Below are 18,198 nucleotides of genomic sequence, written 5' to 3'. Positions count from 1 at the left end.
CCACACCTAAGACCTCTGCTTCTTTATCCCATAAAAATCTCATGCCCTTCACCTACAGGGAGGTAGATCTGAGATTTGTTCTCCTATGTCCTCACTCGGCTGTCTTGTGGATAAACTCTCAGCTGCAAACCTCACTTTCTCAGTGTTTGACTTGTTGCCCATTGGGCAAACGACCTAGTTCTTACTAAGTTGTTAATGACAAGCAGGAAGTAATGTGTCTCAGAGATCTCAATAGGAACAACAGACATCAACAGGAGGTATAGTTTTGTTCAACACACAAAAAGTTTTCAACTGGAGCTGTCCAACAAGCAATTGACTAAGCAGTGCTTTACTTTTTAAAAAACAATGAATTTCCTATCTATGATGCTGACTCCACTGTGACAAATACTGTAGGCTAGAAAGACTATGTCATAGAAAGTTGTTTTAGATCCCTGAAATACTCAAGGAAGAAAGGGAAGGCATATAAGAGTATTCCAGAGGCTCATGTAGTTTGAAAAAGCATGGAAACTGTCACACTTGATTTTTCATATTTTTAATTGGAAATGCCAAACATCATTAAAGGGTAATACCTGATTTGTGAGCCTAAACAAAGGAAAAGTATCTAAAGTCTCTTTCAAATCACTGTTTATATTCTCTAGGAAACTTGCCAGTTCCTGGTGGACCTAGCTCAACCACAGGACATCACATTCCCTAAGGATCCAGGAGATTACAATGCCCCAGGCGCTTTTGTGCCAGCCCTGGGACTGCCTGTTCACATGCTCCTGCTCTATCAATCCTTGCTGCACAGCCCTTTCCATCAGGAACACAACACTTTCCCAGTCTCTCTCTCCCACTCCAGCTTGCTCAGTGCCCCTACCTCCCCCCAAGAACCGTGTTATGTTTCAGTCCTAGGATTTTCTGAGGTCCTCATATCACCAAGGCGCCTTCAACACTGGCTTTAATCAGCGTGGTTTGTACCCTTGCTAGCTCCCTACCGGCTGATTCATGGAAGTCGGACCACTAGGTGGGCCATTCGTCCTCATTCCTCATACCCACCCACCCCCAAGCGCAAGGGCCACCATCCTGCGATGAGTCTTGAGGGTTGGCTGGAGCCAGGGATGGGCCAGCGGGGGCGCCTTCCCAAATCCGGGTCGGCTGCGGTCACTATTGTGTACTGGCTAGAGTGGCCAGTCAGGGTCAGCAGGAGGGTGAGACCGGCAGCAGGACATGTAAAAGCCTAGGAAATGAGCCGGGGCCCTCATCCGGGGCCCTCATCCGGGGCCCTCATCCGGGGCCCTCATCCGGGGCCCTCATCCGGGGCCCGCCCTGTCCTCGCTGGCGGACTCCGCCTCCGGAAGTGCCAGAGAGAAGCGCAGCCTCCGAGCAGTCTAGAGCGACCCCCCCCTCCTCTGCGCGCCCCCCCCCCCCGCCAAACCCTGGGCCGGCTTCTAGAGCACGGGTGTCCGCGACGCGATAGCTGCCCGGCCCTTCCCTCCACCCTGGTGAGTCCCCGGAAGCCGTCCCGAGGTCGCGTTGGGTCGGAGCCTTGTTTAGCCCTTCTGGGGCGGAGCAGGAGTCTCCTGGCTCCGGCTGACGGCGGTTCCCGTCTCCAGGAGCGCGCAGGGCCGGGGTGCGACAACCAGTTTCTCTTCAGTCAGGGTTCGCCCCGACGCCCGGCGGACGGAGGGCCCGGCCATCAGGACCCAGTGACCGTGGCCTGCTGTGAGATGGGTTTCCGGGGCCCGCTTCTCTCTTTTGGGACCTTTCCTTGACAGAGCAGAGAAGTGGGAGGACGGTAGCGCCGGGCGAGGCCTTCTGAGGGCCCTTTCTGAGGGTGTGGAAGGGGGACGGGGCCCTGCTGCGTCCTTGGGTGTGAAGGACAACGAGTCCGACCTGTTTGAGTCGCAGCCCTTCCCTGTTCCTGTCAGGGTCATGGGAAGAGGTCTGCCCACCTAGTCTGAGTTATCGAAGGGTCTGACCCCCAAAGTGGAATTTAGTCGTCAGTCACGGCTTCCCTTGTGGCTCAGCTGGTAAAGAATCCGCCTGCAATGCGGGAGACCTGGGTTCAATCCCTGGGTTGGGAAGATCCCCTGGAGAAGGGAAAGGCTACCCACTCCAGTATTCTGGAGTGGAGAATCCCATGGACTGTAGGTCATGGGGTCAGAAAAAGTCGGACTCGACTGAGTGACTTTCACTCACTCATTCACTCAGGGTTACTCAGTAATTCAGAATGGGCTGACAGTGTTTACCAAATAATTCCTCAGGGTCTTGCTTTAAAAAATAACGAGTAATAATGTATTTCTCAAGAATTAATGTATTTCTCTCGGTACACACTTGATCCTTGAAAGAAGTTTGTAAATTTCAGGTATTTTGAATTTCAACAGATATCTCTGTACTATTAAATTGTCTTGTCTTTATTTTAAAAAATTCCACAAGTTCAGAATTAGTGGAGTTCAAATAAACCTGCAAACTTGGACCATATGACATGGTTCTTAACTGTCTGAAAGTGAATGACGTCCATTTTTCTTTCTGCTCTATATTTAGGTGGTTAATTGTTATTAAGTATTTTCACTGTGTCTGCAGTGTGTAAGATACTTGGTTAAGTCATGAGGGTGTCAAATGATGGGCTATTTTAACTTGTTACAATAATTTCTCCTCATCTCACTCCGCAGTGATGGTCATTGTCCTCCAGAACAGGGATGGAGGAGGTATCAGCCCAGGAAGCAGCAGAATCTCCAGTGGTCCAGTTTCAGTCCTTGGAGACCCACTCTGAGGGTCTGTCCCCAGAGCCTCAGTTCGTGCAGGACACCGACATGGAACAGGGACTCACTGGGGGTAAGGCAGAGAGAACACTTCCATCCAGGAGAATGGGAGTGTAGAGGGGCTCCTGGGCCTGGGATGAGAGAGACCAGGGGCTTCAATGAGAGGATGGCCCCTAGAGGGAGGTCTGGAAGGGAGGGACAGATGTGGCTCAATTCAGTCCTGATCGGGGCCCCTCTGTGGAGGTCAGCCTGTCCTTTAATAGGCAGAGTGGTCTTCACTCACTCTATTCAGGCTTTTTTCTTTCATGTAATTTTCACTTCATGCCAGTTACCACATAAGTTAGAAGAAATGCTGCTTTTGCCACCCCTCACAGTCCTTGCCTCGCTTTCACTTCCTCTTAGATTTAGGACCTGTCCCTACCCTCTGTTTCTTTAACTTAGTTTCTTCCCTCCTTGACCTTTTGGGCTTTACCAGCTGCCATTATGTTGCAACTGCAGTGTTTTTGACTGCTCTAATTTTGATCAAGAAAGCAACCATTTAATTCCTTGGTTGAGCCCAGGGCTTGGAGCAATGTATACATATCACATACAGACTGTAAAATAACATTTTTATGTGTTATAGAGATAGGTTGATCTGCCTTGTACTCCCTTTGTTTTGTATGAAGTTTGTCTGAGATTTACTTGTGGCCAACTGCAGTGCCTGAAATAACCTGTGTGTCATGAACACCGACCGAATGCCTTTTAAGTGCTGTGGGGCATTGTGCTAGTGTAGAAAGGATTATGAGGAAACAGATGACCATTCCTTATTCTTGGGGGCTTTACACACTGGTTGCAGAGACAGTGCTCATTCTCAAAAGTTTACAGAGCAGTGTCTGAGAGAGGGTCAGAAGTCTACTAAATAACCATGGCCTTGGATGAGTCACTGCGAACCTTTATGCTTGGCTTTGCCATCTGCAAAACAGGTAATGGTGCTCACTTTTTTGACATGACATTCATGTCATGACATGGGGGTATAGTGCAATATGAGATTTCATAATAAAATCCTGAATCATGGGTCTAAACACGTGGAAGGAGGGCATGCAGGTGTTGAGATGGTGCAGGACAAACTCAGTATCTGATAAACATTCATTGGTTTTGCTGTAATGTCGATGTGAAGAAGGGTCCCACTGACTCTCTTTTGTGAGGGCACCCTGGGAAGGGCTGCTCTCACTCTTGGCTCCTTTCTCCTCCCTCAGCTCCACCTGTTCCCCAGGTGTCTTCTCTTCCCCACGAGGGAAGCCCAGGAGACCAGGCAGCTGCGCTCCTGACAGCCAGGTACCAGGTGAGCTGAGGAACCCTCTGCTTTTCCTCAGGGACTGTTGCTGCTGATTGAGCGTGGCCCTTGTCCTCATCCCATCCATGAGCCTTGCCTGGAGATCTTTTTTTAATAGCAGATCCCGGCTTGGGTGCCTGTCTTCCTCAGAGACCCGGACTTCACAGAAACACCTTTCCATCTCCCCAATACCACCAGTAAACACTGTTCCTTTATCCTTGGTGCTATCATGGGTGCTTAATAGATGTTAAAAGGTTGTGGAACCTATTCCCAAGATGCTCCTCTGTTCTCCCTCCTTTCCAACGTAAATGCACACTGCAGACCCTCTGTGTCATCTTTGTCCTCTGGCCGTGATGCTGTGGTGGCCGCCTTCGCCAGAGCAGCCAGGCTGTGTTATTTCAGGAATTTGTGACATTCGAGGATGTGGCTGTGCACCTTACTCGAGAGGAATGGGGATGCCTGGACCCTGTTCAGAGGGCTCTCTACAGAGAAGTGATGTTAGAGAATTATGGGAACCTGGTCTCACTGGGTAAGGATTGCCTTTCCTATTATTCAGTTTACCTATTAGGGTTTCTTTACTTCCTTGTTTTTGAGTAGGTATGAGGTCTCTGAGTGGGGCTCAAATTCCAGGTCTTAGAACCTCTTGAGACCTCAGTCTTTAAGGTCATCTCCTCTGGGAGTGGGTTTCCTTTGGGGATGTCAAGAGGAGACATTCTACTCCTTATCCTCAGTTAACGTTTACTGCTTTTGTGGGACATCTGTTCCCTGTTACTAAAGGGAAACTTGCTGGTGCTTTGCGAGTTCTCAATTTCCGTATCTTTCCCTTTTTTATGAGAGGGACTCTAGGGCCTCCCAACCCACAACCAGACACTTTTCTTCCTGGTAATTCAGTGCCCCTGTATCTGAGAGTTTCCCATTTTTCTTGGAAGAAGAAACGCCTTTTTTTTTTTTTCAAGATAGGCTAAAATCTTCATTGAGTAATCCCTCACCTCTTAAGACCCCTTAATTCATCTGCAAGCAGGCAGAATTTCAGAGGCTTGATCTCAAGGCATGACTTACTGCCAGTACATTTCAGTGAGTCATCCAGACAGTAATCCCTGCTTCACCCGAGCAGTAGCGTCTCACACTTAGACCAAGTCTCTCCTTTGTCATTTGGATGGTGCAGTTGGCAGCTGAGATGAGGCAACTTGTAGTGCTCTAGAGAAGCATCAGGGGGAGCTGCCAGCACCCGCCTTGGTGTGAACATTGCTCCTTCTCCTCTTTCTTTTTTGGCCTGTCTCTGCTACTCTTTTCTTTGTTATGTAAGTACTTAATCACACTCTTTCTTTTCTTTCTCTTTTTTTTTCTTTTTTGCTTTGCCTGTGCTGGTGGCATCCAGGGTGGTGTTTTGTCTCCTTGATTAATTCTTGTCTGTGGGGAGGCAGCCTGCCCGCTGGGAAGGTTTGTAGTGTGTTTTCCATTCCTGGCTCTTTGATCTTTGTAGGCATACTTCTCCGCCTTCCCACCACCCGGATTCATAGTGTGAATTCCTGCCCGGCCCTGAGTCATACCCAGGCAAGTGCTTTCTCTGGAGAAACACTTGCCATCCTTTCAGCAGGAATCTCCAGGAGATGGCCCAGGTGTCGGCTTCCCATCGATAGTGCTCGTCCCCGCTCGGAAGCTCCTTTTCCACGATTGTGAGATCTTACACTTGATTGATGGAGTAGATGTTTCCCAGGAGGCTACCACTGTGTAAAATTGCAGCTCCTCAAATCACCTTTGATAAATTTCCAAGGGCCAAGGATGCCCTCCGTTGCAACCAGAATTTTGAACCTTGAATTTTGAGTTCATTCAGAAGCCATGGTTGGTGGTCATCGACTTGTGTTCTCAGAAACCACAGAGTTCGACTCCAGCTCTTCAGTTATGACCTTTCCATGTTATTCTAGACTGTGGAACACATGCTGTGTGCCCCTCCTTTTCCATAGTGAACACAAACTGCCCCATCTGTTGCGTGAATCTCCTGAGACCCCTGGGCCTTCCTCATGTTTAACATTCTAGTCTTTTCCTTCCTTTAAATCCCTGTGACCCCCTCCAGGGTCCTGTCTTTGTCTCCTTTATTCTTTACAGTATTGTATAGATTGATGCATTTATATAATCCTCCTGGATCAAGTGTTCCTTAAAGGCTCTTTGATGGAGGGCAAATGGGAGGGCAAAAGAATTCAGGTTATTTCAGGCTATTAAATCCAATGTATATTTAACAACTTGTAAATTACAAAGTGATATGTAATTGTAAATTACTGTTAATTTTACCTAATAATTACATAATTTCCAACAGTTTACCTGTCTACTTTTTGAAGTAAAGCATCTTCTTAGTACTTCATTCAGCCTAATAACACAGCTTACTATTAGGCTGAATTTGATCCCATTTCCTCTGTCATCTCTGCACATGCACAGGACACGTTTGTACACTCGCACATGCTGGGCACAATTACATTCAAGAAACCCTACTACTCAACTTGCTCTTTGACCAAGTACTCAGCCTCTCCTTGAGGCTGTCTTTTTTTTGACTATTTTTGACAGTCTTTGGGAAGTCATTTTCATATTTGGGGATTCAGCAAACTCCACCTGTAGTTAGCTTAATGTTTGGCATTGTAAAATAAGCACTTTATAACTCAGCCTCTGACTTAGCAGCTGTGGGTTCCAATTCATATCTTTTTCCCATGACAGTACCTCTGAGCTGTATTTGTCACAGATATCAGAGCCTTGGTCTTTTGGTTAAGTGCTTCCACTACATAGTGTAAATATACAGAGTAGGAACAGAGTAATAAAATACTAGGCAAAAATTTTCGTTACTTAATCTTAAAAAGAAGCATATACTATTGACAGTGAGTGAAATACTGGCTGGGGGGTCATGCCCAAAGGGAAATTATCTGTGACTTAGTGCTGGAGATTAAGATCAGGAAAAAGACATGGATTGTATTTCACATGGGGCAGTGTGGCAGATGCCCTCTTAGACGACAGCATTAGAAACCTGCTTAACAGAACTGCTGGGTGATGAGGGAGTTGGTAAATCAGGAATGTTTGGCACATAGCCCTTCCTTTTTGAAGTCAATGTCATGAGGAGAAAAATGATTTTGTGTAGAATGTTTCTCACTGCCACAGCTATTCACTGATACTAGGTACTTTATGTATCTCTCACTTAATCCTTACTGTAACTCTTTCAGCAGATGTTATTCTGTTTTTTACCTGAGGTGGTTGAGGCTAAGAGAAGTTAAGTGATCCACTCAGGGTGAAAGCTAGGTTAGGGGCTCAGATCTGACTCTGAAGCCCATGCTTTTTCACTGTTTATACTTTAGGACAGTCAGTTCAACCACATGTGGTGTTTTGTATATTTTTATGGCTCAGTATTCTGATGATAATTTAAAATAGGCACAATAAATTGGACAGACAAGCGTGAGTTTATACAGTTTGGGAGCAGAAAGGGCATGGATTCAAGAAAAAGTAAAATTGTTGATACATTCCATCGTAAATAGATATCTACACAAGAATGTATTCCTAAGGAGAGATTTTGTGTGTTAACCATCAGGAAGAGAAGCATGAAGCTTTCAGATGGCTAAAATCTTAGCACAACACTGGTACAGGCAACAAACAATGAGGTCAATTTTAAATGTTGTTTTTAAAGATCAGGTGAAGTTAAAAATTAGAACACTATCAAGGTTGCAGTTTAAAAAATCAAAATGTTTTAATAATTTTAGATAGGAAAAACTTAAAGCAAATGCATATTTTGAAAGCATAGATTTTTGACTTAAATCTAGGAAAAAAGCATTCAGGCCAGTAGTAAGAAAACCTGCTTTAGTGCTCTCTGTGACTCTTATAGATTGGAAAGAATATTAACTGTGAGGTCCATTTGCCTGTGATTGAGGAGATTATTTGTAAATGGATTATAATGATTTTTTTCATCTATAAAACATGAAAAATAATGTCTGCTTTCTGAGTTATGCCAAGGATTAAATTAGTTTATATATGTAAGTACGGGGCTAGTGGTAGTTACTTAAATTTTTTTTTTTTTGGAAAGGACAGTAAGAGAGAATGAGCTATGGATAAGATTTCTTAATACAAACAAATTTCAGGAGAGTGTTCAATTATTTCTTTATAATGCTATTTTCTCAAATTGAATATTGCTCAGACTGTGCCCAGTGGTTTGGATTTTTATTATAAAGAGATTTTCATTTCTTGGACACTAAATGTTCTCTTACATCCCTTTTAATTAAGAGTCATGATTCTCAATCTGTTGGATCCTGACTCTCTATGTATTGTTCTAATTACAGGTTCTCTGTTCTTTTTACTGTTTTCACCTTTTGCTTCATTGTCACTATGTTGGTCTTCTGTTCTCTTTCTGTACATATTTAGAGGAAGGGATAGATATCATTCACAATCATTATTTATTTTACTAGCAGATTATTTAAAGGCCAGTTTCTGAAATAAGAGTGTCTGAGCCCTAGCTTCACTGGTTATCATGACCTTGGGTGAGTTACTTAACCTCTCTGAATCTTAGTTTTCCAAATCTTTGTTTGTAAAATTGGCACAGTAATAATTCCTATCTCATGAAGGTGTGGTGAGTATTGAGTAAGTGAAAGTTTATAAGATTCTTGGAATGACACTTTGCACCTACCAAAGCTTAGTGAATCTTAGCTTAATATTTTGATAATACAAGTGACTTTTAAATTTAAGCCTGTATATTGGATCCTGTTTTCTTTTCTAAATTGCAGTCTTGTATCTCTCACTGCTAGGCATTCTCTTTTATACCTTCCTGCATATTACCTTAAACACATGTCTAAAATCAAACTCCTAATCCCACACGAAGATGATCTTTTTTATTCTGTGTAAGTGATTTAAGTGTACATATAGAGTAAAGAGGGGCTTCCCTGGTGGTTCTAATGGTAAAGAATCTGCCTGCAATGCAGGAGACCTGGATTTGATCCCTGGGGTCAGGAAGATCCTATGGAGAAGGAAATGGCAACCCACTCCAGTATTCTTGCCTGTAGAATTCCATGGACAGAGGAGCCCTGGTGGGCTACAGTCCATGGGGTTGCAAAGAGTCAAACACAACTAAGCGACTAAAGCTTTCACTTTTCACTTCAAAGAGTAACGAAAATTAATTTTGATTATCAAATACTTAGAAATATCTTTTTTTTTTTTTAGAAATATCTTAATAAATATCTATTAAAAATTGCAAATTGTGTTACCAGAATTTTGAGTAGGGTAGTTGCTGCTTCATGCCCTTTTTTTTTCCTTAAACTTGAAAAAACTATTTGATTTGACATAGATGATCTTAACTAAATTAATAAATGTCCAGAAAGAGAATTGACTCTATTTATGCCCAAGAGAATTCAGAAACACAGTAAATGCCTTTCTTACATCTATTCTGGTCTCCCTGCTCATAGACTCTCACGTGGAATCTCATAGGACAGCTATTGGTTTATCATAGTTTTCTTGATTACCTGTTGACACTTTAGGCACAAAATTAGCAGTCAGTGAGTAGCTCTTAAGTAAATGAGTCAAAAGAAGTGCACGATACAATGTATATGGTCTCTGTTATCAAAGTTTATAAATCAAATAGGAATGATAATACCAAGAAACAGTTTTTAAACGTCTATAAAACTCCATTATGTAGAGATATGTCAGGATAGAAGGGGGCTTCCCAGGTAGCTCAGCTGGTAAAGAATCTGCCTGTAATGCAGGAGACCCCGGCTCGATTCCTGGGTTGGGAAGTTCCCTGGAGAAGGGATAGGCTACCCACTCCAGTGTTCTTGCCTGGAGAATCCCCATGGACAGAGGAGCCTGGTGGGCTGTAGTACGTGGAGTCTCAAAGGGTCGGACACAACTGAACAACTAAGCACAGCACAGGATAGGAACAAATAATACGCTCTGTAGACATTCAGTACGTGAAGAGAAAGGCTTTTGGAGATGAGGGGCTTGAGTGAGACCTTGCATGTGTGCTACTAGAAGCTTTGTGGGCTGAGGACATGTAAAAACTGCCCCTTTGATACTGTAATAGTTCTCCCCTCAGAAGCAGACTGCCTCTTGCTTTTGCTTTAAAAGAGATTAGATCTTAGCAGTCCATTAGGCAAGCCAGAGAGACCATTTTATGTGAAAATGAACTTTTATTGCACTTTCCTCACTACATAATATTACAGTAAGTTGTTTCTGTCTCTGCAATTAGAGTGTAAGGTCCTTGAGGGGATGGACTGTATCTGCTTGGGCTCTTATTTCCTACATACTTTGCATATAGTGGGCACCCCATAAACATTTGTTCAACAAGAGTATAGCTCCTAAGGGGTAAGGATGTGTCATATTATTACTTATTTCCTCATATGCCCTAAAATGAATTATTTCCTGAAATTGGTCCTTGCAGTATTTATTCAGTCTTCACTGATTTTATTGCTACAATTTAGCTCACCATACAACAGGTGCCTGAGAATTGACCTTCCTGTAGTCCAGCAGAGTCATATTTTGACACCCTCCATTTTGACCAGGTCTAACACTTATAGATTGGGTCTGATACAAAGATTGATCTATAAGCAATAGGTAAAGAGTAAGAGTGATAATTTCTGTGAAGATAGGTACACACTTACTTATGCACAAATTCCCTGGTCTGAGTATGTTTAAATGAATATTTTTAACTGAGTATGTTTAAATGCTCCTTAGCTTGCCCCTTAGCATATCTCTTTCTAGAGCACAAACATGAATTCTGTGTTGAAGGTCTTTGGCTTTCTCACTCTCCAGGCCTTCCTAATGTCTTCTAAGAATTTACTTTCTCTCTCCATTAACCACTAATTAAGAGAAAAATGTAGTATCTGGGGGTAAAATGCCACATCCCATTTCCTTCTCTGTGAGCAGGATTTCCAATTTTCAAGCCTGATGGGATCTCCCAGCTGGAACAAGATCTACAAGTCTTTGATCTGGAAACTAAGAATAGAGAAGTCTTAAGAGATGACTGCTCAGGTGAGTAAGGCAGAGTCAATCAGATGAACTAGTTGGGAAGTAGAGTCTAGTTGTTAAGCCAAGCTGTAGCTGCTTTGGAAGTCAGTGAAGAGCTCTGTCTGTATCCCTGAATAAAGAGCTCTTTCCTCCCCCCCCCCCCCCTTTTTTTTGATGAACTCTTTCCAGTTATTTTGTCCCTTATCCATAAGATGTAGTAGGTCCCTATTCAAGTTACTTATCTATAATTCTGTTGAACTAGTTCCCTGTTATCTCTGTTGAAACACCTTAATTGGTTATCTCCTTACTCTGCTGAACCTGCCCTCTGTTTCTGTCACACCCTGAACCACTTGGATCCTGCCTCACTGCTCCTATTCATGCCCGTACATCTGCTGTTGAGATTTTGTGCCTGTGTTTCAAAGTAAATAAACTTCTCTTACCCTGGTAGACTGTAGATTATTTAGTTTTCTCCTCTAAGTTTTCTTTTTCTAAGCACAGGGTACAGATTATATTTGCATTTTCTATTTATATATTGAATCAGATGGAGATACCAGAGACGAGAACAAGCTGTTGATTCCTAAGCAGAAAATTCCAGAAGAAGTACATTCATACAAAGTGAGAGTAGGAAGATTCAAAAAGGATATTGCCCAAGTTCCTGAGACTAGAGAAGTGTATAAGCCTGAGGACAGATTAGAAAGGCTTCAGGAAATCCTAAGAAAATTTCTCTTCCTGGAGAGAGAATTTAGGCAAATAACAATCAGTAAGAAAACCTTCACCAGTGAGAAGAACAATGAATGTAACGAACTTGAAAAAAGCTTCAGTCTGGACTCTACTCTTGATACAGATCAGAGAGTTCTTAGAATACAGAATGTTGATGACATTGATAAGTACGATGTGAGCCTCAACCAGAATTCAGCGGGTAAACAGGAACAAATAAATCTAACGCAGGATTTTCACAGTAATGATTATAAGGACAGTTTAATGGAACTCTCCCACCTTAGTAACTGTGAGAGCATTCCTACCACTGAGAAATCTTATAAATGTGATGCATGTGAGAAAATCTTCCATCAGAGCTCAGCCCTTTCTAGACATCAGAGAATTCATACTAGAGAGAAACCCTACAAATGTAAAGAATGTGAAAAATCTTTCAGTCAGAGTTCAAGTCTTAGTCGACATAAAAGAATACACACTAGAGAAAAACCCTATAAATGTGAAGCATCTGATAAATCCTGTGAGGCGTCTGACAAATCTTGTAATCAGAGCTCAGACATACTTCAGCATAAGAGGGTTCACACTAGAGCAAAATCTTATAAATGTAGCAGTTGTGAAAGGGTCTTCAGTCGTAGTGTACACCTCACTCAACATCAGAGAGTTCATAGAGAGATGCCTTGTAAGTGTACTGTGTGTGGCAGTGATTTCTGTCACACCTCACATCAAGCTGAACATCAGAAGGTCCATGATGAAGAGAAGTCCTATGAATACAATAACTGCGGGTTGACCTTTATTAAACATCAAGGAATTCGTCCCAGAGAAAAGCCCTATACGTGTAATGAATGTGGAAAAGACTTCAGGTTGAATTCTCATCTTATTCAGCATCAAAGAATTCACACAGAGAAACCGCATGAATCTAGTGAAAGTGGAAAAGCTTTTAGTCAAACCGCATGCCTTATTCAGCATCACAAAGTTCATAGGAAAGAGAAATCCTATGAGTGTAATGATTATGAGGATAATTTCAGCCATAGCTCAGATCTTGTCCTGCAACAGGAAGTCCTCACCAGAGAAAAAGCCTTTGATTGTGATGCGTGGGAAAAGAGCCTCAGTCAGAGAGCCCACCTTGTCCACCATCAAGGAATTCATACCAAAGAGAAACCTTATGAATGTAATGAACGTGGGGAGACATTTAATCAAGTTCAGGCCTCATTCAACATATGATATGTCACACCAGGGAGCCATCACGTGTGTCCTGACTGTGGTAAAGCCTTCAGTCCCAGCTCAACCTTCATTCAGCATCGAGGAATTCATACCAGAGGGAAACCTGAATGTGACAAACATTGGAAAGTTGTCAGTGTTGCACTCTTGACACCTGCAAACCCATACCAATGAGAAAACCTACAAATACATTGAATGTGATAGATGCTTCACACTATTTTCCTACCTTAGTATCATTGGAGAATTGATACTGGAATAAAATTCCATTGCTGTAATGAATGTGAAAAAGCCTTCAGTCAAAGAAACTACCTTGTTGAGCATCAAATTCATTTCATGCCGAATACCTATGAATGTAATGTGTATGTGTGGGAGGATTCAGCCATATTTCCAGCCCTCATTCAGCAGTAAAGAATCCATACCCAAGGGAAGTCCTTTGGGTATAGGAAATGTGACAAGTCTTTCAGTAGGAGTTCAAGTCTTTTTTCATCATCAGAATGTCCACACCAGACTGGAGTCTGATACAATGCAAGTGGAAAAATTTAGCACCATATTTCAGGCTTCAGTTAATATCAAAATATTGAAGGGAAAATTATTATTTGTGTATAAAATAGTTAATGCATAGTCCCAGTCTTTTTCACTGCGGAAGAGTCTAGTCAGAGGAGTGACTTGGTGAATGCAGTGCTGTTTTCTCATGGCATTCTTTTATTTAATAGGTGTTATAAGTAGGTATGTATACTTTATTTATGGAACTCCAGCTTTTTTATTTTAATGTGGCCTATAAACATTTTTATTTTTCCTGAAATTGGTTTTTATTGTCCAATAAATGCTTCCCTGATACATTAATACACCAACGTTAAAACAATAACTTCTGGAAAGTTTCTCTCATTTAGCTTTTTCTACTGTTCTCAGCCAGAGTTCTCTCCAAAACAGACTCTTGGGCCTGCTCTTTGCTGAGGATCCTATTCCTTTCCAGCCACAGCATTTGGGTTCATGTTGGTTTCTCTATTCTCTTAAGCACCTTCAATGATGGTTTCCTAGTTTTAAGCTTTAAGCCAGTGGTATGCCATCCCTATTTACTTTTTGGGTGTCTTCTTTCCTAAGCAAAATATCTTTAGAAGAAATGGATTTTCATACTCTTGTCTGTTCATGAGTATGAAGGATTCTGTTTCCCCTGAGTCTGGCAAGAAGCTAAACATTTTCAAGTGACGCCCAAGTTCTTAGCTGTGTTAGCATTCACAGCCTTCTAAGAGAGATGAGAAAGACATTAGAAGCTGACAATACTGGTGGTAGCCTAGCTATATTTGGTGTCTATTCTGCATGTCTAAGTTCAGGATGATTTATGTCCATTAAAGGCCAGCAGAACACTCAAGTCTGCCTTCGATAGGGCAAAACATAAAGAACGTACGTTAAGAGATCAGAGATCTTCATAAAGGAATACTGCCTTCCATCTGATATTGCGGGTTTTGTGTAGTATCTCAAGATAGTATTTCAAGAATGGCAGAAAAGTCTGTAAACATTTAACTGTTACAGTTGCTTCCTTGTTTGGAGTTGTTTACATATCATATATATATATATATATTTTTTTTTTTTTGTATTTTACAAGCGTCTACAGGCCATATAAAAACTTTTTTTTTTTGATTGATGAAACTGATCACAGACGTTGGCTCCACAGATCAGGGTCACTGTCATAACACCTAGCAAGAGTTCATGATTCTGCAGATGATGTCAAAGTATTTGATTGTATTTTCCCATCTTAAGCATCATAACATTTTGTGAATAAAGCAAGTGTTATTTAAAACTCTAGTAGTTGTCCCAGCGATTGAGTTCACCTGTTAAAATACTAGGGATCCTTACCAACTAATACAAAAATGCATTGCTTACTTTGTAAGCCTCTTCTGCCTAATAAGCTTTAGGGTAGTTCTACTGCCGTATTTTACCTTTTAGCCATCAGCAAGCATAGGATCTCATCTGGACAAGGTAGGGACCTAAATGAATTGATCTAAATGTAAAAGCATATGAAAAAAAATGCATGTTTTTTTTTTCTTTCCTATCTATGAACATGTATATCCTACTAATAGAGACCACCAGTAGTTACCTCTGGTGATTATGAAACAGCAGGTTGAGTAATCTCTAAATATCAGGAAATGTAAAAATCACATGTTATGCGTTTGGCTTAGGAATGTGCTTTTTGTACTTCCACTTGAATAAAGGTGTGTTTGATACTATGAGAATCTGTTTCAAATAAAATCTGAAGTCCTCAGCCCAAAGTACTTGGGGATCTTAGAATCACCTTCCTGTCTGCAACTCAATTCTTTCCAGAAAGCTGACTCACAGCAGGAGTAGGTCACTCCTTCCTGCAGGTATAGTGCTTGGTCCTCCACAGAACTCTGGAATAAAGCCTAAATGTTTACAACTTTAAAGGGTTACTTGACTGGGATGCTGTTGGCATATGAAGTAAATGGGTTGAGTAGAGCTAGGTAGAATGTGTTTTTTCAATAAAACATTTCAAAAAATGAGAAACCAGATCAGCATAACATTGTAAATCAACTATACTTCAATCAAAAAATTCTTTTAAAATGAGAAATCAAAATAATCCTTGAGGACAAGTAACTTGTCCATTTAAGCTTGCTGATATTTAATTGATCCAATATAATATGTGTTCTTAGTCTTTTTAGTCTTGAAGACGGGGAAGGAAGAGAAGAAATCTAATAGTTGGGACACCTAAGTTTGTCTCTTCACCTGCTTGTGTACACATCTATGTATATATGCACATATTTGAACAATCCTCATAGCTCTTTAAGGGAACAAACTGTAACAGAGACACTGAGGTGTAGAGAGGTTGAAGAACCTATAGGATCACACAGCAAGTTAATGGCTCAAAGTCAGGGATATTTGACTCTAAAGCTTTCCGTCATCTTGATGTTGGTGTCTGACATATCTCAGAACTCAGAGAAGAGACATTTTCTTTGATAGCTCTTCATTCCCTATTACATACTTGCTTCACCATCAGTTTTCAGCTGATCCTAAATGCTCCCAGAGCTCCAGGAAGCTGGGAGAAAATACCCCAGTATCTTCTGAAAGCTAGGTAGAACCATCCCCCTCCCACAGACGGTTTTGACAATGTTAGGCCACGGGTTAGATCTCCCAAATTCCCATCTCCTGCTAAGAGATCCCCACTGCCATCAGTAGGTTTATATTTACACTTCTTTGTGCCCCAAATGCACTTTTTTCTGCTAACTAGAACTTACTGATGGGTACATATCCTTATCAAAGTTTGTTTACCGCCTCTGGTTATATTCAGCGGTGGAGCAAAGTGGGTGGGCAATGGGAACATCAAGTTTGAGTCCTAGGTTTTCAGCTTGAGCAAGAGTAGATAGAGGGAGACTAGAAAGATGGAGAGCATGGAGTGTTTTAAGGCAAAAGTATGTCAGAAGTCCCGCAGAAGAATGAATGTGGCATTTTCAAGGCAGTAATGAGGTCTTCGGAGAATGCCTCATCCTAGGACATATCACATGGGTAACTGAGAATTTAAGAAGTTCAAAGGAAGCCCCTAGCGGGTTATCTCAGAAACTGGAATTTCTCACATTCAAAAGTTTAACCTGGTATGTCCTTTCATTCATTCAGTCATATAGTTGCCAGACAGTATGTTTAGTGCCAGCCAATGGATACAGTTAACCTAATCAAATGAATTAATCCATTGAGTAAAAAAGACTAGTCAAAGCAATGAATTTGGAATTAGGCCTACCTATGTTTGAACTTTATTAGCTATGACTTTGGACATTTTCCCTAGCCTTCCTAGTTTTGGCTATACAATGTGGTGAATAATAGCATGAATATTAAATGAGATAATGTAAAAGCTACTGGTCATATAGTAAGTGCCCAAAAGTTATTAGTGTAAATAATAATATCAAAACCACCATATTAGAGTAGAGATACTTAGCATAAAATCTAAAAATGAGGGAATGAATGAGCAAGTATTTACCAGTGCAGGACTAGCATTGTCCAGGGAGGGACACCCTGAGTTTCATTTCAGTTCAGCTCAGTCGCTGAGTCGTGTCCAACTCTGCAACCTGTGGACTGTAGCACGCCAGGCTTTCCTGTCCATCACCAACTCCTGGAGCTTACTCAAACTCATGTCCGTTCAATCGGTGATGCCATCCAACCATCTCATCCTCTATTGTCCCCTTCTCCCACCTTCAGTCTTTTCCAGCATCAGGGTCTTTTCTAGTGAGTCACTTCTTCTCATCAGGTGGCCAAAGTATTGGAGTTTCAGCTTCAGCATCAGTCCTTCCAATGACTATTCAGGACTGATTTCCTTTAGGATGGACTGTTGGATCTCCTTGCTGTCCAAGGGACTTTCAAGAGTCTTCTCCAACACCACAGTTCAAAAGCATCAATTCTTCGGCGCTCAGCTTCGGAGAACTTAAATATAACTAGAGGAATCATTAGGCACTGTGGGGGGGGTGTGGTAGGACATGCCTTCTAACGGGCAATTCCTGCTGGAGTCTGCAAACTGATGTGTCTAACATCTGTATCATATGGCATTATGTCTTACACTCCTTTCAAGATTTGAGTGCATGAAGCAGCCAGTGTTAAATCTGTCGATTAAAAAGATGTACAACATGAGCGTTGTGAGTTAAGTTTTATTTGGGGCAAAATGCTGATTGTAGCCTGGGAGACAGCACCTCAGATAGCTCTGAGAGACTGCTCCAAAGCAGCAGTGGGGGTAAGTCAACATACAAGATTTCAGTGAAGGGTGTATGTGTATGTGTTAGTTGCTCAGTCGTGTCCAACTCTTTGTGACTCCACAGATTGGGGTCCGCCAGGCTCCTCTGTCCATGGGGTTTTCCAGGCAAGAAGACTGGAGTGAGTTGCCATTCCCTTCTCCAGGGGGGTTTCAATGCAATGGTGAAGGGAGAGTTCAATGCAATGAAGGGGGAGTTCAATGCAAAGAAGCACTCTTTTTTTTGGCTTAGATTCTGTGTTGTTTGCTAAGTTGCTTCAGTTGTGTCTGATTCTGTGTGACCCCATGGACTGCAGCCTACCAGGCTTCTCTGTCCATGGGATTCTCCAGGCAAGAACACTGGAGTGGGTTGCCATTTCCTTCTCCAATGCATGCAAGTGAAAAGTGAAAGTGAAGTTGCTCAGTCGTGTCTGACTCTTAGCGACCCCATGGACTGCAGCCTACCAGGCTCCTCTGTCCATGGGATTTTCCAGGCAACAGTACTGGAGTGGGATGCCATTGCCTGTGTTGTT

The 18,198-nt window shown here is 42.1% G+C and overlaps 1 protein-coding gene across 8 annotated transcripts; it reads left to right on the top strand.

Moving 5' to 3' along the window:
• Nucleotides 1-1,197: 1,197 nt before the first annotated feature.
• ZNF655 (zinc finger protein 655) lies at nucleotides 1,198-17,568 on the top strand. Of its 8 annotated transcripts, none has more exons than XM_061402588.1 (6): nucleotides 1,198-1,481; nucleotides 2,652-2,814; nucleotides 3,977-4,062; nucleotides 4,456-4,582; nucleotides 10,933-11,037; nucleotides 17,192-17,568. In XM_061402588.1, exons 2-6 carry the CDS (start codon nucleotides 2,679-2,681, stop codon nucleotides 17,251-17,253), a joined length of 516 nt encoding a protein of 171 aa, XP_061258572.1. In that variant the 5' UTR covers nucleotides 1,198-1,481; nucleotides 2,652-2,678; the 3' UTR covers nucleotides 17,254-17,568. The 8 variants fall into 8 exon arrangements, with proteins under 8 accessions (XP_061258572.1, XP_061258570.1, XP_061258573.1 ...); XM_061402586.1 differs by having other exon boundaries at nucleotides 1,199-1,481; nucleotides 17,264-17,568; XM_061402582.1 differs by having other exon boundaries at nucleotides 1,320-1,481; nucleotides 11,555-17,568.
• The last annotated feature ends 630 nt before the right edge of the window (nucleotides 17,569-18,198 follow it).

This window comes from Bos javanicus, chromosome 25 (assembly GCF_032452875.1).
Source record: "Bos javanicus breed banteng chromosome 25, ARS-OSU_banteng_1.0, whole genome shotgun sequence".
Classification (NCBI taxonomy): Eukaryota; Metazoa; Chordata; class Mammalia; order Artiodactyla; family Bovidae; genus Bos; species Bos javanicus.
This window is presented reverse-complemented; position numbering and strand designations above follow the sequence as displayed.